This window comes from Mesoplodon bidens, assembly GCF_964165515.1.
Source record: "Mesoplodon bidens genome assembly, chromosome: 2".
Lineage (NCBI taxonomy): Eukaryota > Metazoa > Chordata > Mammalia > Artiodactyla > Ziphiidae > Mesoplodon > Mesoplodon bidens.
In genome coordinates, this window is record NC_138177.1 from 4,226,043 (window position 1) to 4,242,027 (window position 15,985).

The window sequence follows — 15,985 nt, forward strand, 5'->3', positions numbered from 1 at the left end:
ATTTATCATTACACAGAATCCTCTCCCAACCCCTAAACAAACTTGCTATCATCCCACTTTACAAATATGCAAACTGAAGTTAAGTGACACCACCAAAGTTTTTTAGCTAGTAATTATCAATCCTGATCCTCAAAACTAGGTCTGAATGTGACATCAAACCTTCTTGCCCTGAAGGACCCTGGTTCTTAATGGTTGGAGCTAATCATTGGCGAGAAATTAGAGCCAGTGAGCTTAGCCTGCTGGGGTGTCTTGAAAGCTTGTAATAAAGAAGGAAATCATTAAAGTGATATATGTTGCCTCTAGGTAGACAGACTTACCACATGATGGCTTATGTGTAGTAGGAGGACCTGTAATAGAAAAAAAAAGAAAATGCAAATTATGAAAATGTCTAGATAAAATTGCAGTTTTTGCACATTTTAAAAGACTGACTCCATTTTGTTTTCTTATTTGTATCCTCAATTTTTCATTTACTCTTTGATTTTTTTCATTGCATTTTAGAATATCTCTGCTCTAGTCATTCTGAGGAACGGTGATTTACAATGTTTCATCTTCATAAACTATAGAATCTACCGAATTAGGTTTAACAGATTATGCAGAGTTTGCAGTGCCTGTTCCCATGTTTGGATCTCAAAACTTCAAAGGTTGTAAACCAACAAGCTAGTTCTATAAAACGTTTTCATGAATTTACCCAACAAACACAACTGTGATAATACAATACTTGTGTGACTTTTGGGCACACATCTGATTATGGAAAGGTGACGTGGTTGACTATTTACGCAGCCAGAAGTATTTTAAAGGTCTTCCTCCTCTTGATTAATCTCAAAATAGGTTTATATAATTATAACCCCTAGAAAGTTCAGTTTACTCCTTTGTTTACAAAAAAAAAATCATAAAATAGGCAAGGGCTGCTTCATTGTCTGTTTTAACTTTTGTAAGCTCTTTGTCCATATACTAAATCCAGGGTAACACATTGTTCCGTCCACCAACTGAGACCTATCTTGTGTGAGCATATGTATTTAACTGAAGAATTGGATGGAAATGGGGCTTGTGGAAGCTAAGAGATCTCTGCTAATCTGGTCTTTGAGATGGAGAACTTGCAGGGAGAATAGTGTCCTGGTGGGCTCTGAATGGCTGACCCATTGCAGACTGTACCAACTCCTGGACGTTCGTTCCCTGCATGGAGCCCCACACCTCTGTCTCCACATCCCACGTGTGTGTGTGGGGCTCTGCGATCACTCCTCTGTCACTGACCTCTTGGAACAGAGAGCTCCGCTGAGAGAATTTTTCTCTTTCATACCAACACCGAAACTCACTCTTAGAAGTCCTAGTATAGCTGGTCATTTCTACGAGTTTTCATAGAGTACACAACTCTTCGGGGATGCTACGACCATGATGTAAGAGGTTATCACAGTAACACCAGCCCTGATCTCATTGGCTGTTGCACTGCAGAAACTGATCCGTGTTTTGGACTAACTGCCCTTCCACAGCCCTCAGGATTAGAACACTCAATTGAACTTCTCAAAGAAAGAGCCCAGGTGGAGCCAAAGGAAGACCCTTCAATGAGCGTGTCCAAAGCACGTAGTGGTGGCGTGACTGCATGACTGGGGGTCAGGTTGTCACCTTTTGTTGTGAGATTGGTTGTAGAGATGTTGCTTTTCTCAGAGGTCAGAGAGGATGGTGTAGTGGACGCGTTGAACACACCTGCGAGGAAATGAACAGAGGGTCACAGTTAATGAGTTTGTCATATTCAGGGTCGAGGGGAAAACTCTTTAGCAAAGAGGATTTCTTAAATGAATCTTGCTAGAGGCTTCCTCCTCGTTTGAATTGACACTTGCTTTTTTTTTTTAAATAAGAAAGTGAGTCAAAGATTTGTCTACACATGGCCCTTTAAGATGACCAAGAGTGCAAACAATTGGAACTAGACATTGTATACATTGAGAAGAAACTATTCATTCTTTAGTATAATTCTGACATGTGCAGTCTCCCTCAAACTACCTCTCATACTGTTACAACTATCCTTATTTTAATTACTAACAAGGATACCCATTACCCTTTTGTACTATTCAGTTCATACCAGGCTTTTTACATATTCCATCTTCCTATCAATCCTATGAAATGAGTACTATTATACCCATTTTTAAAGAAAGAAAAATTGACACACAGAAAGTCTAAGTAACTTGTCCTAAAGTCAACTAGAAAGTTTAAGAGGCTGTAATTGATCTCAGGGCTATAGGACATTAAAGTTTGTTATCTTTCTTCTTCACCATGAACTTTTATAATATAAATAATAAAATAAAATATGCCCATAGAAAGCTTACTGGTGAGGCTTTTTTTTTTCTTCCTAATTTAGTATCACTGTGTGAAAATTTGTAAAACAGGAAATCCACAGTCATATTTGGTGTGAAATAAAAGAGCTGCATGACAGTTTTCAAGTTTCCATTTCATTATCCAGAACCTAAAACACCTAGAGCATCACGGTCAAACCTGAGGCATTGTCTTGGGTGGTCGAGTTGGAGATGCGTGTAGGTGAGGCAGCGGGACTGCTGTGTGCAGGGCTGAGAGTGGTTACTGGTGGGGAAGCTGTGTCTGCGGGCAAGGTGCTGGGTGTAGTCCTCTCTCCTGGAGCCCCTGCAATCACAAAGGCCATCAGCCTTCCTGCCCCACAAGGGCAGGGGCCACACAGCCCACAGAGGCACGTTTATTAATAGAGGCTAAGGCCAGGGCTCCCCTAGTGGTGTAGGGGTTAAGAACCTGCCTACCAAGGCAGGGGGCATGGGTTTGAACCCTGCTCCAGGAAGATCCCACATGCCACGGAGCAACGAAGCCCATGCACCACAACTACTGAGCCCATGCTCCACAACTACTGAGCCTGTGCTCTAGAGCCCATGAGCCACAATTACTGAGGCCACATGCCACAACTACTGAGTCCACGTGCCACAACTACTAAAGCCCATGCGCCTAGAGCCTGAGCTCCGCAACAGGAGAAGCCACTGCAATGAGAAGCCCACGCACCACAACGAAGTGTAGCCCCCCGCTCACTGGCAACTAGAGAAAGCCCACGCACGGCAACGAAGACCCAAGGCAGCCAAAAAAAAAAAAATCACTTTAGGGCTTCCCTGGTGGCGCAGTGGTTGAGGGTCCACCTGCCGATGCAGGGGACACGGGTTTGTGCCCCGGTCAGGGAAGATCCCACATGCCGCGGAGCGCCTGGGCCCGTGAGCCATGGCCGCTGAGCCTGAGCGTCCAGAGCCTGTGCTCTGCAACGGAAGAGGCCACAACAGTGAGAGGCCCGCGTACCGCAAAAAAACAAACAAACAAAAACATCACTTTAGAAGCTAAGGCCGGGCAGTAAATACTCAAGCACTATTGCTACCTCACAACCTACGCGTCTACAAAACGGGATGAAAAATAAGACGGCTTATGGGAGAGATGAGTTTAAAGGCAGACACCTCAGAATCTATGCAGCTTTGGCATCACAGCACACATTTTAAAAGTATCTGGGACCTCGGGAGAAAGCCTGGACTGCCCAGGGAGGCCATGCCTCCTGGCGGGGGGCTGCCTTAGGCAATACTGAAAATGCACAGAGTGGGTGATGCTGGCTGGCGCAGGGACCGCAGAGATGGATGTGAGCTCTGAGGGCAAAAGGCTGCTGTGGTGAGGTTACCACGAGAGGAACTGCCGCCCGCCCCTGCCAAGCGCCGTGGGTGATGTGCACTTCTCTGGGGAAGGATCCCTGGGTGCAGGTGCTTCCTTCCGACTTTCTGAAAATAGAGCTGATGGGGACCCCGTCTGTGCAGTTGCTGAACTGGGGGATTGTTTTCCTTCCAGCTGAAGGTCACCATGTTACCTTCACTATGGAGGCTCCCCTTACCAGGAAAAAGCAAATTGGTTTAGAGCCCAGCAACTTCCCATTATATTGACAGCATCCTCTTCATTTCCAGTTACAGATGAGCTAGTGGGTATAGAATCAAGAGCTGTCTCTGAAAAAAGCCTACGCTGTATTCGGTTAAGACTTTTCATTGTCAAGGTTCAAAGCACCCACTGCAAGTCACATCTTTCTTCCCACGCACAGACACCACACCCAGAATCACAGCACAAGGGAGCAACGTGTATTCAGTGGGCGCCAACTAGACGCCTAGCACTATGCTAGTGGTCCTGGTAGAAGCAAAAGAAATAGGGCTAGCTCCTAGTTGAGCTTTGTGTGGTTATTTCACTGTCACGATCCCTGGGGTCACCGGTTCAATGGTATGAGGTGGGTCCTGCATCTGCAGTCAGATGCTCAGTGTTTCAGCTGAGTGACACACGCATGTGCATCCCCCAGATAGCTCTGACGTGAGCCCTCAGGCACCCTCCAATCACACACATCCATGCCACTAGGACTGAACATGCATCTACTAAATTTTCAGTTTGGGTTCTCAGCTCAGTCTTCAAATACCACTGAACCCCAAATTTAACTAAACCGCAGAACAGGATGAGTAACTCAAACGTCAGTTCTTCAGATCAGGATCCTCAGTGGAAGCCTCCCACAGAACCAGGAGAAGAGGGGAAGATGCATTTTTTTTAATCCTTTAAATAATATGGTAGGCACACAACTGGCCCTCTGCAAATTTTGAAATCAGCTAGGCTTGACTTTAGCCTTCCTCCACATTTTTTTTCTACTCCTCGTTTCACTAGCTCATTCTCTCTGCCCCTCCCCAAGGTCCCTGGTCCTCATGCCATTCTGAGGTATCTCACCCTCACCCTCTGCACATCCCTGACCTTCCCTCTTCATAGGAAAACTACTTTCCCTGGTTTGGTAATGTCAGCGATGGCTTAGGAGTGGCAATTACAATTTGAATGAGGTTAATTAATCCTAATGGATTTTTAATTAGTGGAATTAGCCACTGGGAGAGGAAGAAGTCCTTGATGGGGCAAAGCAGACTAAATTGTGTGATGACCAGCCTCCCAGGTCAACCCTCCGTAGCTTTTTCCCAGATCCTTCCCATCCACAACTTCTGTGGATTTGCTAAAAGCTCCAGATCTTTTTACTGCTGTTCCCATGGCAGCCAGAGGGAGTGAAATGGGGCAAGGAGACAAGGGCAGCTCTTTTCCCAGCTGTTTAAGCTTCCTGGATTGCCTGTCATGATTTTTATGCCAAGGGAGCAGTTTTAATACTTCAAGATAATAATTATTCTATCTGATACACTTGGCTTCCTCGTTGGGGCCATACTTAAAGCAAGGCCACTTCACTGCCAGGTTCCCCATTCATATCTTTAATTTTCAGGCACTCAGGTCACTAAGTGTATATATGTGGCTGTGTGCATTTGCAACCTGAGAAACATGCTTGTTCTTTAGGATAAAAAGGGGCACTGTGAACTGATTAGACACTGATTTTGGAAAGACCACGGAGGGGATATTTTTCAGTTTTTATAAATAGAGAGTCTGAACTGAAAGAATCTTGATGTTTGTATGGAGAATATGAGCATCCATTTTCTTTTCATTCTTTTAAAACCGTTGTATTTGTGGTTATAACTTCTCAGTGCCCTTTATTGATAATGTACACCATCTACTCTTCACTGTTTTGTTTAGGTAGGAGGTCTTTAAGGAAAGAATCTGTGAATATATTCTTTATTACTAGCAAGAAGTTTTCACTGCAGAATTATACTGGCCTCTAATATAAACTAACATATAAAGCCCTGACTAACCCCCTGAACAGTTCTTTCCTGTATTCTCATAATTCTCATTCCTTATCAATTCATCACTATTACAAGGATCTTTGTTAGGTGCCCTCTTGGAATAGGGGTAACTACGAAAGTTTGAAATTCCAAATCCATCCACCAGCAAATGCTACACGTGGAACAGTGGTTGGAGTCCCTCACTCCGTAATTAGACGGTGTTCATGTGCTCTTTGTATTTGCACAAGTCTGAGGGAGCCACAAACTGGACTTGACATTCCTGCCCAGAGCTGGTGTGAGTGCAGAGAGGCACCCACGTGTCTGCGGGAGACGGCAGGTGAGGCGTCTGTGCCGGTTAACTTCTAAGGTAGGAAAGCGAGATCATTGTATCAATATCTCCCCACTGCAGGCGAAAATTTTAAATACCAGGAAGTTATAAGGAGCAAACTGTTATTACAGTTTACCAAACTGTGAAATGGCCCAGTCTGTTCAAGTGCAAGTCTGCTCGTCTTTAAGTTCACCTGCCAGAAGGGTAGCACCCACGTGCTCGTTTACACATCTCGGGGCCTGTCTGGGTTGATGCAGCCATAGGTGGCTCATGTTTCCAGGTGGCTTTAGTGACTTCCGGGTCACTATGAGCTTTTGCAATTCTCCATCAACTCCACAACTGAAAGTGAGGACATTTCTTTGTAGGAAGAATAAGCAAAGAATCCCCCAATATACAAGAATCTCTTACACGAGGAAAAGACCAGAAAAATGTGCAAGAGATGTAAGAGACAATGGCCAAATATTATATGCAAGGATGCTCATTATTATGAAAAAAAGTTTAATGTAAATCAAAGCATAAATCAAAATGAAAAATGTTTATCATACTGGCAGAGTTTTAAAAGATTGATAATAGCTAGTATCAGAAGTGATATAAGGAAACACACACACTCACAGAATTATATGCTGAGTGTCTGAAAGATAGACAACTTTTTGAAGGAGCAGTGTTTGGGGAGAGTGTATCTTCATTTTGTGTGTGTGTGTGTGTGTGTGTGTGTGTAATGCTTCTATAATGCTGTTTTGCAACATGCATACATTAATTTTATAAAGATAATATTACAAAATTAAATTTAGTGTTATGCATGTGAATGCTTATTGTAATATTTTTTTTTAATTTTTGAAATGGTGTATATTATACTGTTACAAAAATGGATTGAGGCATAGTTTTCCCCTTCATATATTAGTAAGCAAGAAAAATGTGATTACATTCCACAGTACAAATCAATCATAAACATAAAATAAATAACACCTATAGGTTTTATCCCAGTATAGAATTGAAATATCACCAAGATTATTTTCCAGAAAAGAAAATGTGTTGTATTGTTTGAAAGCATAAGAAATTTTCCAAGTTAATTTTATCACTACGATTATTGAGCCAGAGCAAGTTAGTATTTTTAAATAATTCATCCATATGTCCAATCTATTTCATTTTAAACCTTTTTTTCTCGCACATTGCTTCATATGTAAATCTCTGGCTTTAACGTTTTCAGGGGAAAAATTGGGAAATAAAAAGGTAGGAATGTTGTATGTGTGTATTTGTGCATGTGAGGTGAAATGTGGAAGCTTTGAAATAGAAAACTCTGTGTGAAGTTATTGAGTCAATAAAAAAGTTTAGCATGAAAAGTTCTACGTAGCCATCAGTTCCCTCATCCTCACATTCCTTTTGTTAAAAGGAATTTCAACACTTGCAATGTTTAGATAGGTCCCAGTCACCTCTGCTGCCCTATGGTAGCAGGGAAAATGGGATAAAGATTAAATATACATTACTGTAATTGATATAAAAGGCACTGAACATTTATTCAACCACTTACCACAGCCAATAAAGTTCATCCAGGTGGTACTCAAAACACTGAGTGTACCCATCACCCAGGAATGTGATGGTGTTATCCGCGCTTGCGTTTCAAGCTAAGATTGATGACCTTATTGAACAAATATCTTAGTCTTTTTAAACAGAACATGTCTATTAACCAGTTTGCCTCAGAAAGTCGCACACAGCACATTATTTAGGAAAAGGCAGGAGCAAATCTCAGGATGGTCAGTTTACGTACCAGATACACTTGTGGACCTAACATTAAACAGAGTACGAGTGGATCAATGGTGTCCCTGGATTCTAGGAGCATCAGAGGTTTCCCCAGTAGAAATACCTCCCATGTCATTCTGATATTTTGCTATGAACAGGACCACATCATCTTAAATTCTACCGTTGGGACTCACAATCCTAATTAAATACTTAAAAAAAAAAACAGTGCAAATATCCCTGGAAGAAATCCAAATAACAAAGCTGAATTATTAATCCTCAGTGTGTTTTTTAAAAAATAATAATAAATTGTCTGTCTCCAATAATTTTCTGATATTGAGGATCTGGGATTGAACCAAGAAAAATTCTACTTTGGGGTAAGAGCCGGGGAGTGCGAGACCAACAAAGACCTGAAAGAGGACATTCTGACTTCCCCGGGGCTACAGAAAACTTAGGTGAGCAGGAAACAGGAAAATGATGCAGCACGTGGGGATCAGAGGACACCAAGAACTGCCGCTGTCCCCCGTCAACACACCCTGATTTTACTTAGGGGGACTTCCCTCCCTCCCCCTCTCCCTAACAACAGGCTTCATTACTTTAGCCGGCCAATATTTCATGAACACCTAGATGTTCTACGTTTTACACACTTTAGTAAAACCTCACACGTAGAAACTGAACATAATTTAAACTGTTCTGATAACTTTAAAATTTAAAAAGGAAAAAACAAAGAGAGACAAGTTTTTCCCTAATCCCGTCTCAGTTAAGATCGCTGCCAACCTGTCACAGCAGGAGTACTATCATTATCCCAAGAGTTCAGGGATGCTTCCATGGTGGTACTTTCTGGGCTAGGAGGAGGCGTGGTCTCTGAGGAGTCATTTCCTCGTTCAGAGATGCTTGCGAGTGAGAATGCAGTGCTGTGAGCAGATAAGGGGTCACCTGCAGGCAGAGAAGAGGGCTCTTCTGTTGTGTTCAGTCCTGTCACATTCATGGGAGATGGAAGGGGGAGAAAATAAACATGTGAGTCACACCCTGAATCATATCATCTAAGCTGGCTAACTCCCCAGCCCATTACTGCATGTACATAAATATACCTACCTATACGTGTGTATATACACACACACCATACAGATATGAGTTATGGTGTGTGTGTGTGTATATGGAGTGTGTGTATATTTGACAATGCGTACACATGTATGCACATGCATATGTACAACTATAGATGCATCCACAGGGATAGATGGAATATATAGACTTAGACAGAAAGTAAGCTGCAGAACAAGGGCTAAAGGTGAAAATGGGGACATGAGGTGAAAGCAGCTACTCCCTGCCCTCTTCTCACTTCACTGGTGGATTCTCAACTGTCCAAAGCAATTGGGTTCAGAAGGACGAAACACCAGGCATAAAGATGATTAAAAGAAATTGTGAAAGATTGATCAACAAAGAACAGAATAAAGAAAGATAAAAGGGCCTCCCTGGTGGCGCAGTGGTTGAGAGTCCACCTGCCGATGCAGGGGACACGGGTTCGTGCCCCGGTCCGGGAGGATCCCACATGCCGTGGAGCGGCTGTACCCGTGAGCCATGGCCGCTGAGCCTGCACGTCCAGAGCCTGTGCTACACAACGGGAGAGGCCACAACAGTGAGAGGCCCGCGTACAGAAAAAAAAAAAAAAAAAAAGATAAATTTGGAAGGGGATTATTAGGAGGGCTAGCATTCCAGGAGAAGAAAATGAAAAACAAGAGTTCTAGACGCACACACTGATTTTCTTTTTTTTTTTTTCTTAATCAAATTCAAACAAAGCAAAGACCGAGCAAAAGACTGGAAAACAAAATTCACAATCAAATATACAGATGACCCAAGTGTACAAAAATGTTTTTTTCATGATAACCAAAGAAACACAATTTGAGATACTGATATAACTTTTTCCCCAGTTTCAGTTCACTTCAAGAAAAAGAAAACTGTGGCAAGAGGAAAGAAAACTGTAGCAAGGGTGTGGTGAAGTAGGTCTGTGCACAGCTGAGATGAGCACACAAATGGAAAAACCTGCCTGCAGAGCAAATGAGCACCGTGTACTAAAGGCCTTTACATTTGTGTGCTCTCTTATTCAGAAAGTGGATTTCTTTATCTCGAAGAATGGAGAAGTACACCAGTTTAAAAAAAGAAACATGTTGTGCTTTCTGAATATTAGGATTATAGAGGTGCATTTTTTTCTGAATTTTCTGTTTAACATGTGTTTACTTCTATGAATAGCAAATTTTGTTTTGCAATATCTAATTAATAAAAAATTGAGTTATATCACACAAGCATTTTAATTTTAATTGGACAAGCGAGAATAGCACAAATATGGGAAAAGGGAGAGTATGGGGGGCAAATCAGAAAAGGAGCAGAAGTGCTAAGAAGGGCAGAACTAAGAACTGAAATGGAAGATCACTGAGTAGAGAATTAAGAAATGGAAACAGAAACGACATAAGGAAGTCCCAGCTTTATTCATTAATGTTGAAGGCGATGTGAAATCCATTTTTACCAAGTACCCGTAAAACCGATCTGAGTTGCATGGAATTGCCTCGATGTCAGTGTACACGGAAGATCACAGAACTATTCTGTGATTACAGAAATCCAAAGAGATAGGACAACTGTTATATGTGTTCTTTTCCAAAGAAAAATTCCAATCCCTAAAATTTCATAGCCTAATAACTCACAAATAAATGTCTTTTATTAACAAACTTTTACCCATAATTACGTGTCAGCATGTTCAACTAAGTAACAAGCAAGTGGTGCCTTCCTGTCTTCAGTGTCAAATCCTAAATCTAGCTTTAGTGTCCTCTCATCGTTACAGTATATACTGAGTAAAAGGAGAGGAGGTGGGTTGGTGGGGGAGAGACTGGAAGGAGACAGGGATGGGGAGAGAGAGAAGATAGAAGGGTGGGAGGAGCTTAAAATTCTGTCCAATAACATTCATTCACATTCAACATTATAGATGACCAATTATTCGTTTATTGTTTTCAGGTTAAACTAATTTTGGTGTCGGCAAAGTTCCAATGATCCCATTTGCTTTGAGGAAACTGTCGCAACTTTCTCGCTTTATCATCCCCTCCATGCCTTTGCTAGATTTGAATTTCAAAGAGGGAAAATCACTGCAAATATCTCATATAACAGTGCTTTACTGTTTTGAAGAGTAGCATTCCTAAGGATTACTTCTAGTCAAGAGCAAATTCAATTCATGATGTATGAAGAAAGGGTGTTTGGAGAACCACCCTCTACCTAGAAGCCTTAACATCCTTGCAGACATTCTAAAGCCCCATGCACATTCCTTCACTTCATAAATGAGAACTGAATTTAGGATGAGAAAGCATGCTTCAGTTGCCAATTCCACATTGCCCCTGTGCTCCTGCTTTGGAGAGATACTGGTTTCCACTGATCACATTCTCCTTGGCAGTATTTGGGAGAGAACGTTCTGATTTGCATTGGGGGTCACTATTTTAACTTACCTGGTTTCACCATTTGGGGGCTTGTTGTGATTGAGTCTGGGCAGAGATCAGGACACTCTCTCAATAAGGTGAGGATCACCTACTGTTTTAAACCTTCAGTCCCCTTTCTACTCCCTCCCATTCCCCTTCTGCAAAAGTAACCTGTTTCTGGGCTTCCCTGGTGGCGCAGTGGTTGAGAGTCCGCCTGCCGATGCAGGGGACACGGGTTCGTGCCCCTATCCCGGAAGATCCCACATGCCGCGGAGCGGCTGGGCCCGCGAGCCATGGCCGCGGAGCCTGTGTGTCCGGAGCCTGTGCTCCGCAACGGGAGAGGCCACAGCAGTGAGAGGCCCGCGTACAGCAAAAAAAAAAAAAAAAAAAAAAAAAAAAAGTAACCTGTTTCTATGGTTGAGGTGAATTTACTCTTCTGTAAAAGGTGGAGATGTTGAGTTGCATGTCTTTAGGTGGCATAAACCAATCACAATCTACTATGCATCAATGACTTTAATATATTTATAAAACCTCTCTGCCATGGTAAAGTTTCTTTGATAATCCACTTCTCAGAAAATTTTGAATGTGCCTCATTAGAACCGTGCATTATAATTGTTAAATCAGGGTTATCTTAAGGGCTTTACTTATCTTCTTAATGCATAATGTCAACCATATGATTAATCAGGACATCAATAATATATTTTCAATAACAATATCATTTAAGTGGTGTAATTTATTTTTAATCAGATCTAATTTTTCTCTCTTCTTTGACACTTGATATATATGAATTTATTGTCAGCAGCTTCATTGCTTCAATTTACCTCAGGATTAGGACACTTGTTAAGACAATTCAGTTGTACAATCGAATTTGGAAATGATTATTACAAAATATCTCAATATTGTCAAAACTTTTCTCTTGCAGGAATTTATATAGATATATAAAGTTATGTTTAGAATTCTAATTTCTCATATAGTTCCTTAACTATGACGTTTTGCAATCTAACTAAAATAAATTGATTTATTTATAGTGGTAAAATTTAAAAAGATATTGGAAACCTGCTATGTGATTTACTGTCAGGTGTAAGAAACGCTATAATTTATACACAATAATATGTCTACAAATAAAAATATGTTCAGGTAGTTATCAAACTTTATATCTTACAAGCAGGAATGTTAAGAACAAGAGAATGTCAAGGACTATTCATGATTATAAAGTTGTCCTTACACAACGATTTCACTAGAAAATAATAGAAAATTCTATCAATGTTAAATATATAAACTTGGCAAGAATAAGTAAAATGTAAATACCTTGAGCGGAAAGAGTGATGGCTTGTTCTGCAAAAAGGAAAACAAACATCTGTTAGAAAGTTTCAAACTTCATACATACATATGTCAATACAAGTTAGATTTATGTGTGTGTGTATATATATATATATATATATATATATATATATATATATATATATATATATATATATATGTATATACAAACAGCATCCCTATGTTAATTCACAATCACAAAGTGACAATTTTCAGTACATTTTACCCCAGTGAAACCATAGTCCTTCTCTTAATATCATGTTTACAAAGCCCAAGTATGTCAAAACTATGCTATTAGTTTTTGAATTCTCAGGTAAAATAAAAATAATAGAAAATATAGGAGAGTTTTGGAATTAGTTTCAAGTCTGCAAAAGACTTTGAAAAGACTTCTGGAAAAAAATTCCCAAATGCATTCCTTTATTGAGATGATGACTATTGATTGAGTACTTACTATATTCTAGACATTATGCCACATTCTAGGATAAAATATGATTGAGTTATAGAAATTCTCTGCCCCCAGTGAGCTTAGTTCAATGTGAGATATAGAACAAAAAAAAAAAAAAAAAAGAAAAGAGAGAAAGAAAGAAGGAAGGAAGGAAGGAAGAGAAAGAAAGAAAGAAGAAAGAAAGAAAGGAAAAGAAAGAAAGCCATACAGTGTGATGACAGACAAGAGGAAATGTGATACAGAAACAAATATGAGGATCACCTAATTCAGACTCTCAGCGTTGGTGGCTGGCTGGGGGAAGAGGTGTTAGAGAGGGTTTTGTGGGTACATTTAGTCTGTGACCTAAAGGATTATGGACAGCTACCTTAGTCCTAGAATAAGAAGAAGTTGGGATTTACCTTGCAGGCTTTAGCCATCGGCAAGAGGTGTTACGGGGAGGTCTAATGGAGAAGCATTTCAATTTTCGATCAGTCTTGTTATGAAATGGAAGATAGATTATCAGAAGGCAAAGCTGGGAACAGGAAAATGAGGAGACTTAAAGAAAAACATATGAGAAGGATGATGTCCTACGTGAGGAAAATTGTACCCACAACTCAAAAAAAAAATGGGATTCATGAAACACTTAGGAAGTAGTCATCAAGGTTTTGTAAATCTCTGAATGTGAGGAGGAGGAGGAATAATTGGAAAGACATTCAAGTTGGTAACTGAACATCTTAGTGAACTTCAGTAAGTAGACTGTGGACGCTTTCACTGAGTGAAGGACGAAAGGAAAGCAGGTGGGAGGGGGGCATCTGATATGTCTGAGACTTCTGTGTGAAAACGCTTAGCAGCGCTATCTGTGGAGTTGAGCAGCTCAGGCTATACATCTCGGCTGAGGCTGCAGATCAGCATATGGACGGATATTACAGCTGTGGAGGTGAAGATTCCAAGTCATATAAAAGAGGAGCGTCCAGGATAGAAACCTAAAGGTTAATATTGAAGGAGAGCCCAGCAAAGGTGACCTCACTTTCCATGCAGGGGGGAGACCAAAGTCAACAAGACTTCAGAGCAAGGGTTGTTTCAAGAAGGAAATGATTGAACTAAGACGAGTACTAACATGGTTCACTGGATTGATCACTAGGTTCTGTGGGAATGTTGGGAAAACTAGCTTTATTGGCATGATGGGAACTGGATTCCATCCACATGGAGTAAGACATGGACCCATCCACCATCTTAGTAAGTGACAATTAAATAGATTATAGAATTCTCCCCCAAATGACAGTCAACTCACCTGGTGAAAGGGCAGCAAGCAGCAGATGGAAGTATGAGTAGGTGAGTATTTAAGGTACTTCCTGCCTTGATATTTTATTTTCTGAGGACAAACTGATCTGAAAAAAACTCTCTCCCCTCAGAAGCACCATCAGAGGTATATGACCCAATATTCTTCAATCACATTTCCTGGCTTATTCCTCAGAATAAAATGTGTTTTTTTTTATTTTATATATGTATATGTAAATATATATATTATGTAAATATGTGTAATTATTAAAATATATTTTTAAAAATATATAAAATATTTTCTTATTATAGTTCTCTGTTTTCTTTCTTTTCTTTAAATTTATTTTATTGAAGTATAGTTGATTCTACTTTTTCTTAACCATTCATACTTAATATTGTTTTACATTTATATTATTTGCACTTTTGTCCCTCCTCTTTAGTCAGCTTTTATCTTTCTATCCCATATAAAATGACTTTTTCAAAGTTTTTATCTTCCTGTTAATAGTCTTCCCTTTCCTGTCATTTATTCTTATTTCCTTCTAAATAAAGTTCTTAGAATTGTGTTGATTTGTAAAAAAAGGTAATAAGAGAAAGAAAATATCAGCGTATCAGTAACTAACATCTTGTGTTTTAAGTGAAGAAAAAATAGCCCTCGTGGTAATTGTTCATAAAGAATTTAGCATATTGCCACATCCAAAATATTCAAGTTAGTTTAAGTGTATGAACACATTTCATAGAATACACCCCTCTTCTTCATCTGAGAAATCTATAAGGTTTTAAGTATCTAAAACTATTTTGATGTGCCGTTTCTCAGTGTAAACACTTAAATCCTTGGAACTTCAGACAAGTTCATTTGATTCAGTCAGGTCCAAGAAAGATATATTGTTTTGCTGGCATGCTATTAGTGGCTACTTTTGAACATGATGAAGGCATGGTCCTTTTCCCTGGAAAAGCTCATAACCCATAAGACATATAGATAGAGATAGAGATTTAATCTTCAGTGGTCTGTAAAGACATTTAAGTCATAGATGTACTTTATTATGACTAATAAATAAAATCCCATCCACCTGAGGTCAGCAAGAATCACACAACATGAGGATGGGGAAGAAGGGAAGAAGCTTTGGCTACATAGCAAAGAGTCTTGTGCATAATATGTGGTCCACATGTCATTACTGAATGATTCTGAGCATGAGTAAATGCAAGGGAGAAATCAGACCTGAAAACAACAGCTTTGGGACAAAAGCCAAGAGCGAACACTAGAGACTAGGTGAGGAGACTGAATTTTTTTCCTGAGTGACGGAATCAATTAATATAGAGGAAAAATCAAATAGTAGATATGATGACAGAGAAAAGAGAAATCTTAATGGTACCCATACTAGCTCCATCACTAATTCCACAGACCACTCTAATCTATTGTTCTGATCTATTAATTTTTTTGCCACTAAAATATGTAACACAAATGACATAGAGCATTTTATAATAAGGAATTATAATTTGTCATATATTTATTGTGGACATGAGAAAAGAAATGATGGGACAACAAGGAAGCTATTTCTTTTTCACCTAAGAACTATGAATACTAGAATAAATATGCTAGAAATGTTTCCAACCAGTAGACCACTTATCAGGCCACATTTGTGTCAAATGCCCCAGTGATACTCATTTAATTCTAACTGGTTCGAAAGCAATACACTTATTTAAAGGAAATAGATGATGTTCAGTATTTCAGTCTAAGTTTGGAAAAGGAGAGTAAGGTAAGTTACCAAAATGAAGAAGACAGTTACTAGAGAGA

At 39.9% G+C, this 15,985-nt stretch overlaps 1 protein-coding gene across 4 annotated transcripts in view; it reads right to left on the reverse strand.

The window, feature by feature from the left end:
- The window catches only part of PTPRC (protein tyrosine phosphatase receptor type C), a 125,341-nt gene that overhangs the window by 56,822 nt on the left and 52,534 nt on the right, over positions 1-15,985 (reverse strand). For 2 of the 4 annotated variants that reach the window (XM_081224249.1, XM_081224248.1), the window contains exons 3-7: positions 12,480-12,506; positions 8,494-8,691; positions 2,485-2,628; positions 1,621-1,701; positions 318-347 (exon numbers count right to left, since the gene is read on the reverse strand). In XM_081224249.1, the coding sequence (XP_081080375.1) occupies positions 318-347; positions 1,621-1,701; positions 2,485-2,628; positions 8,494-8,691; positions 12,480-12,506 (480 nt within the window). The remainder of the gene's footprint in view (positions 1-317; positions 348-1,620; positions 1,702-2,484; positions 2,629-8,493; positions 8,692-12,479; positions 12,507-15,985) is intronic. The other 2 variants (XM_081224250.1, XM_081224251.1) reach the window with 2 other exon arrangements.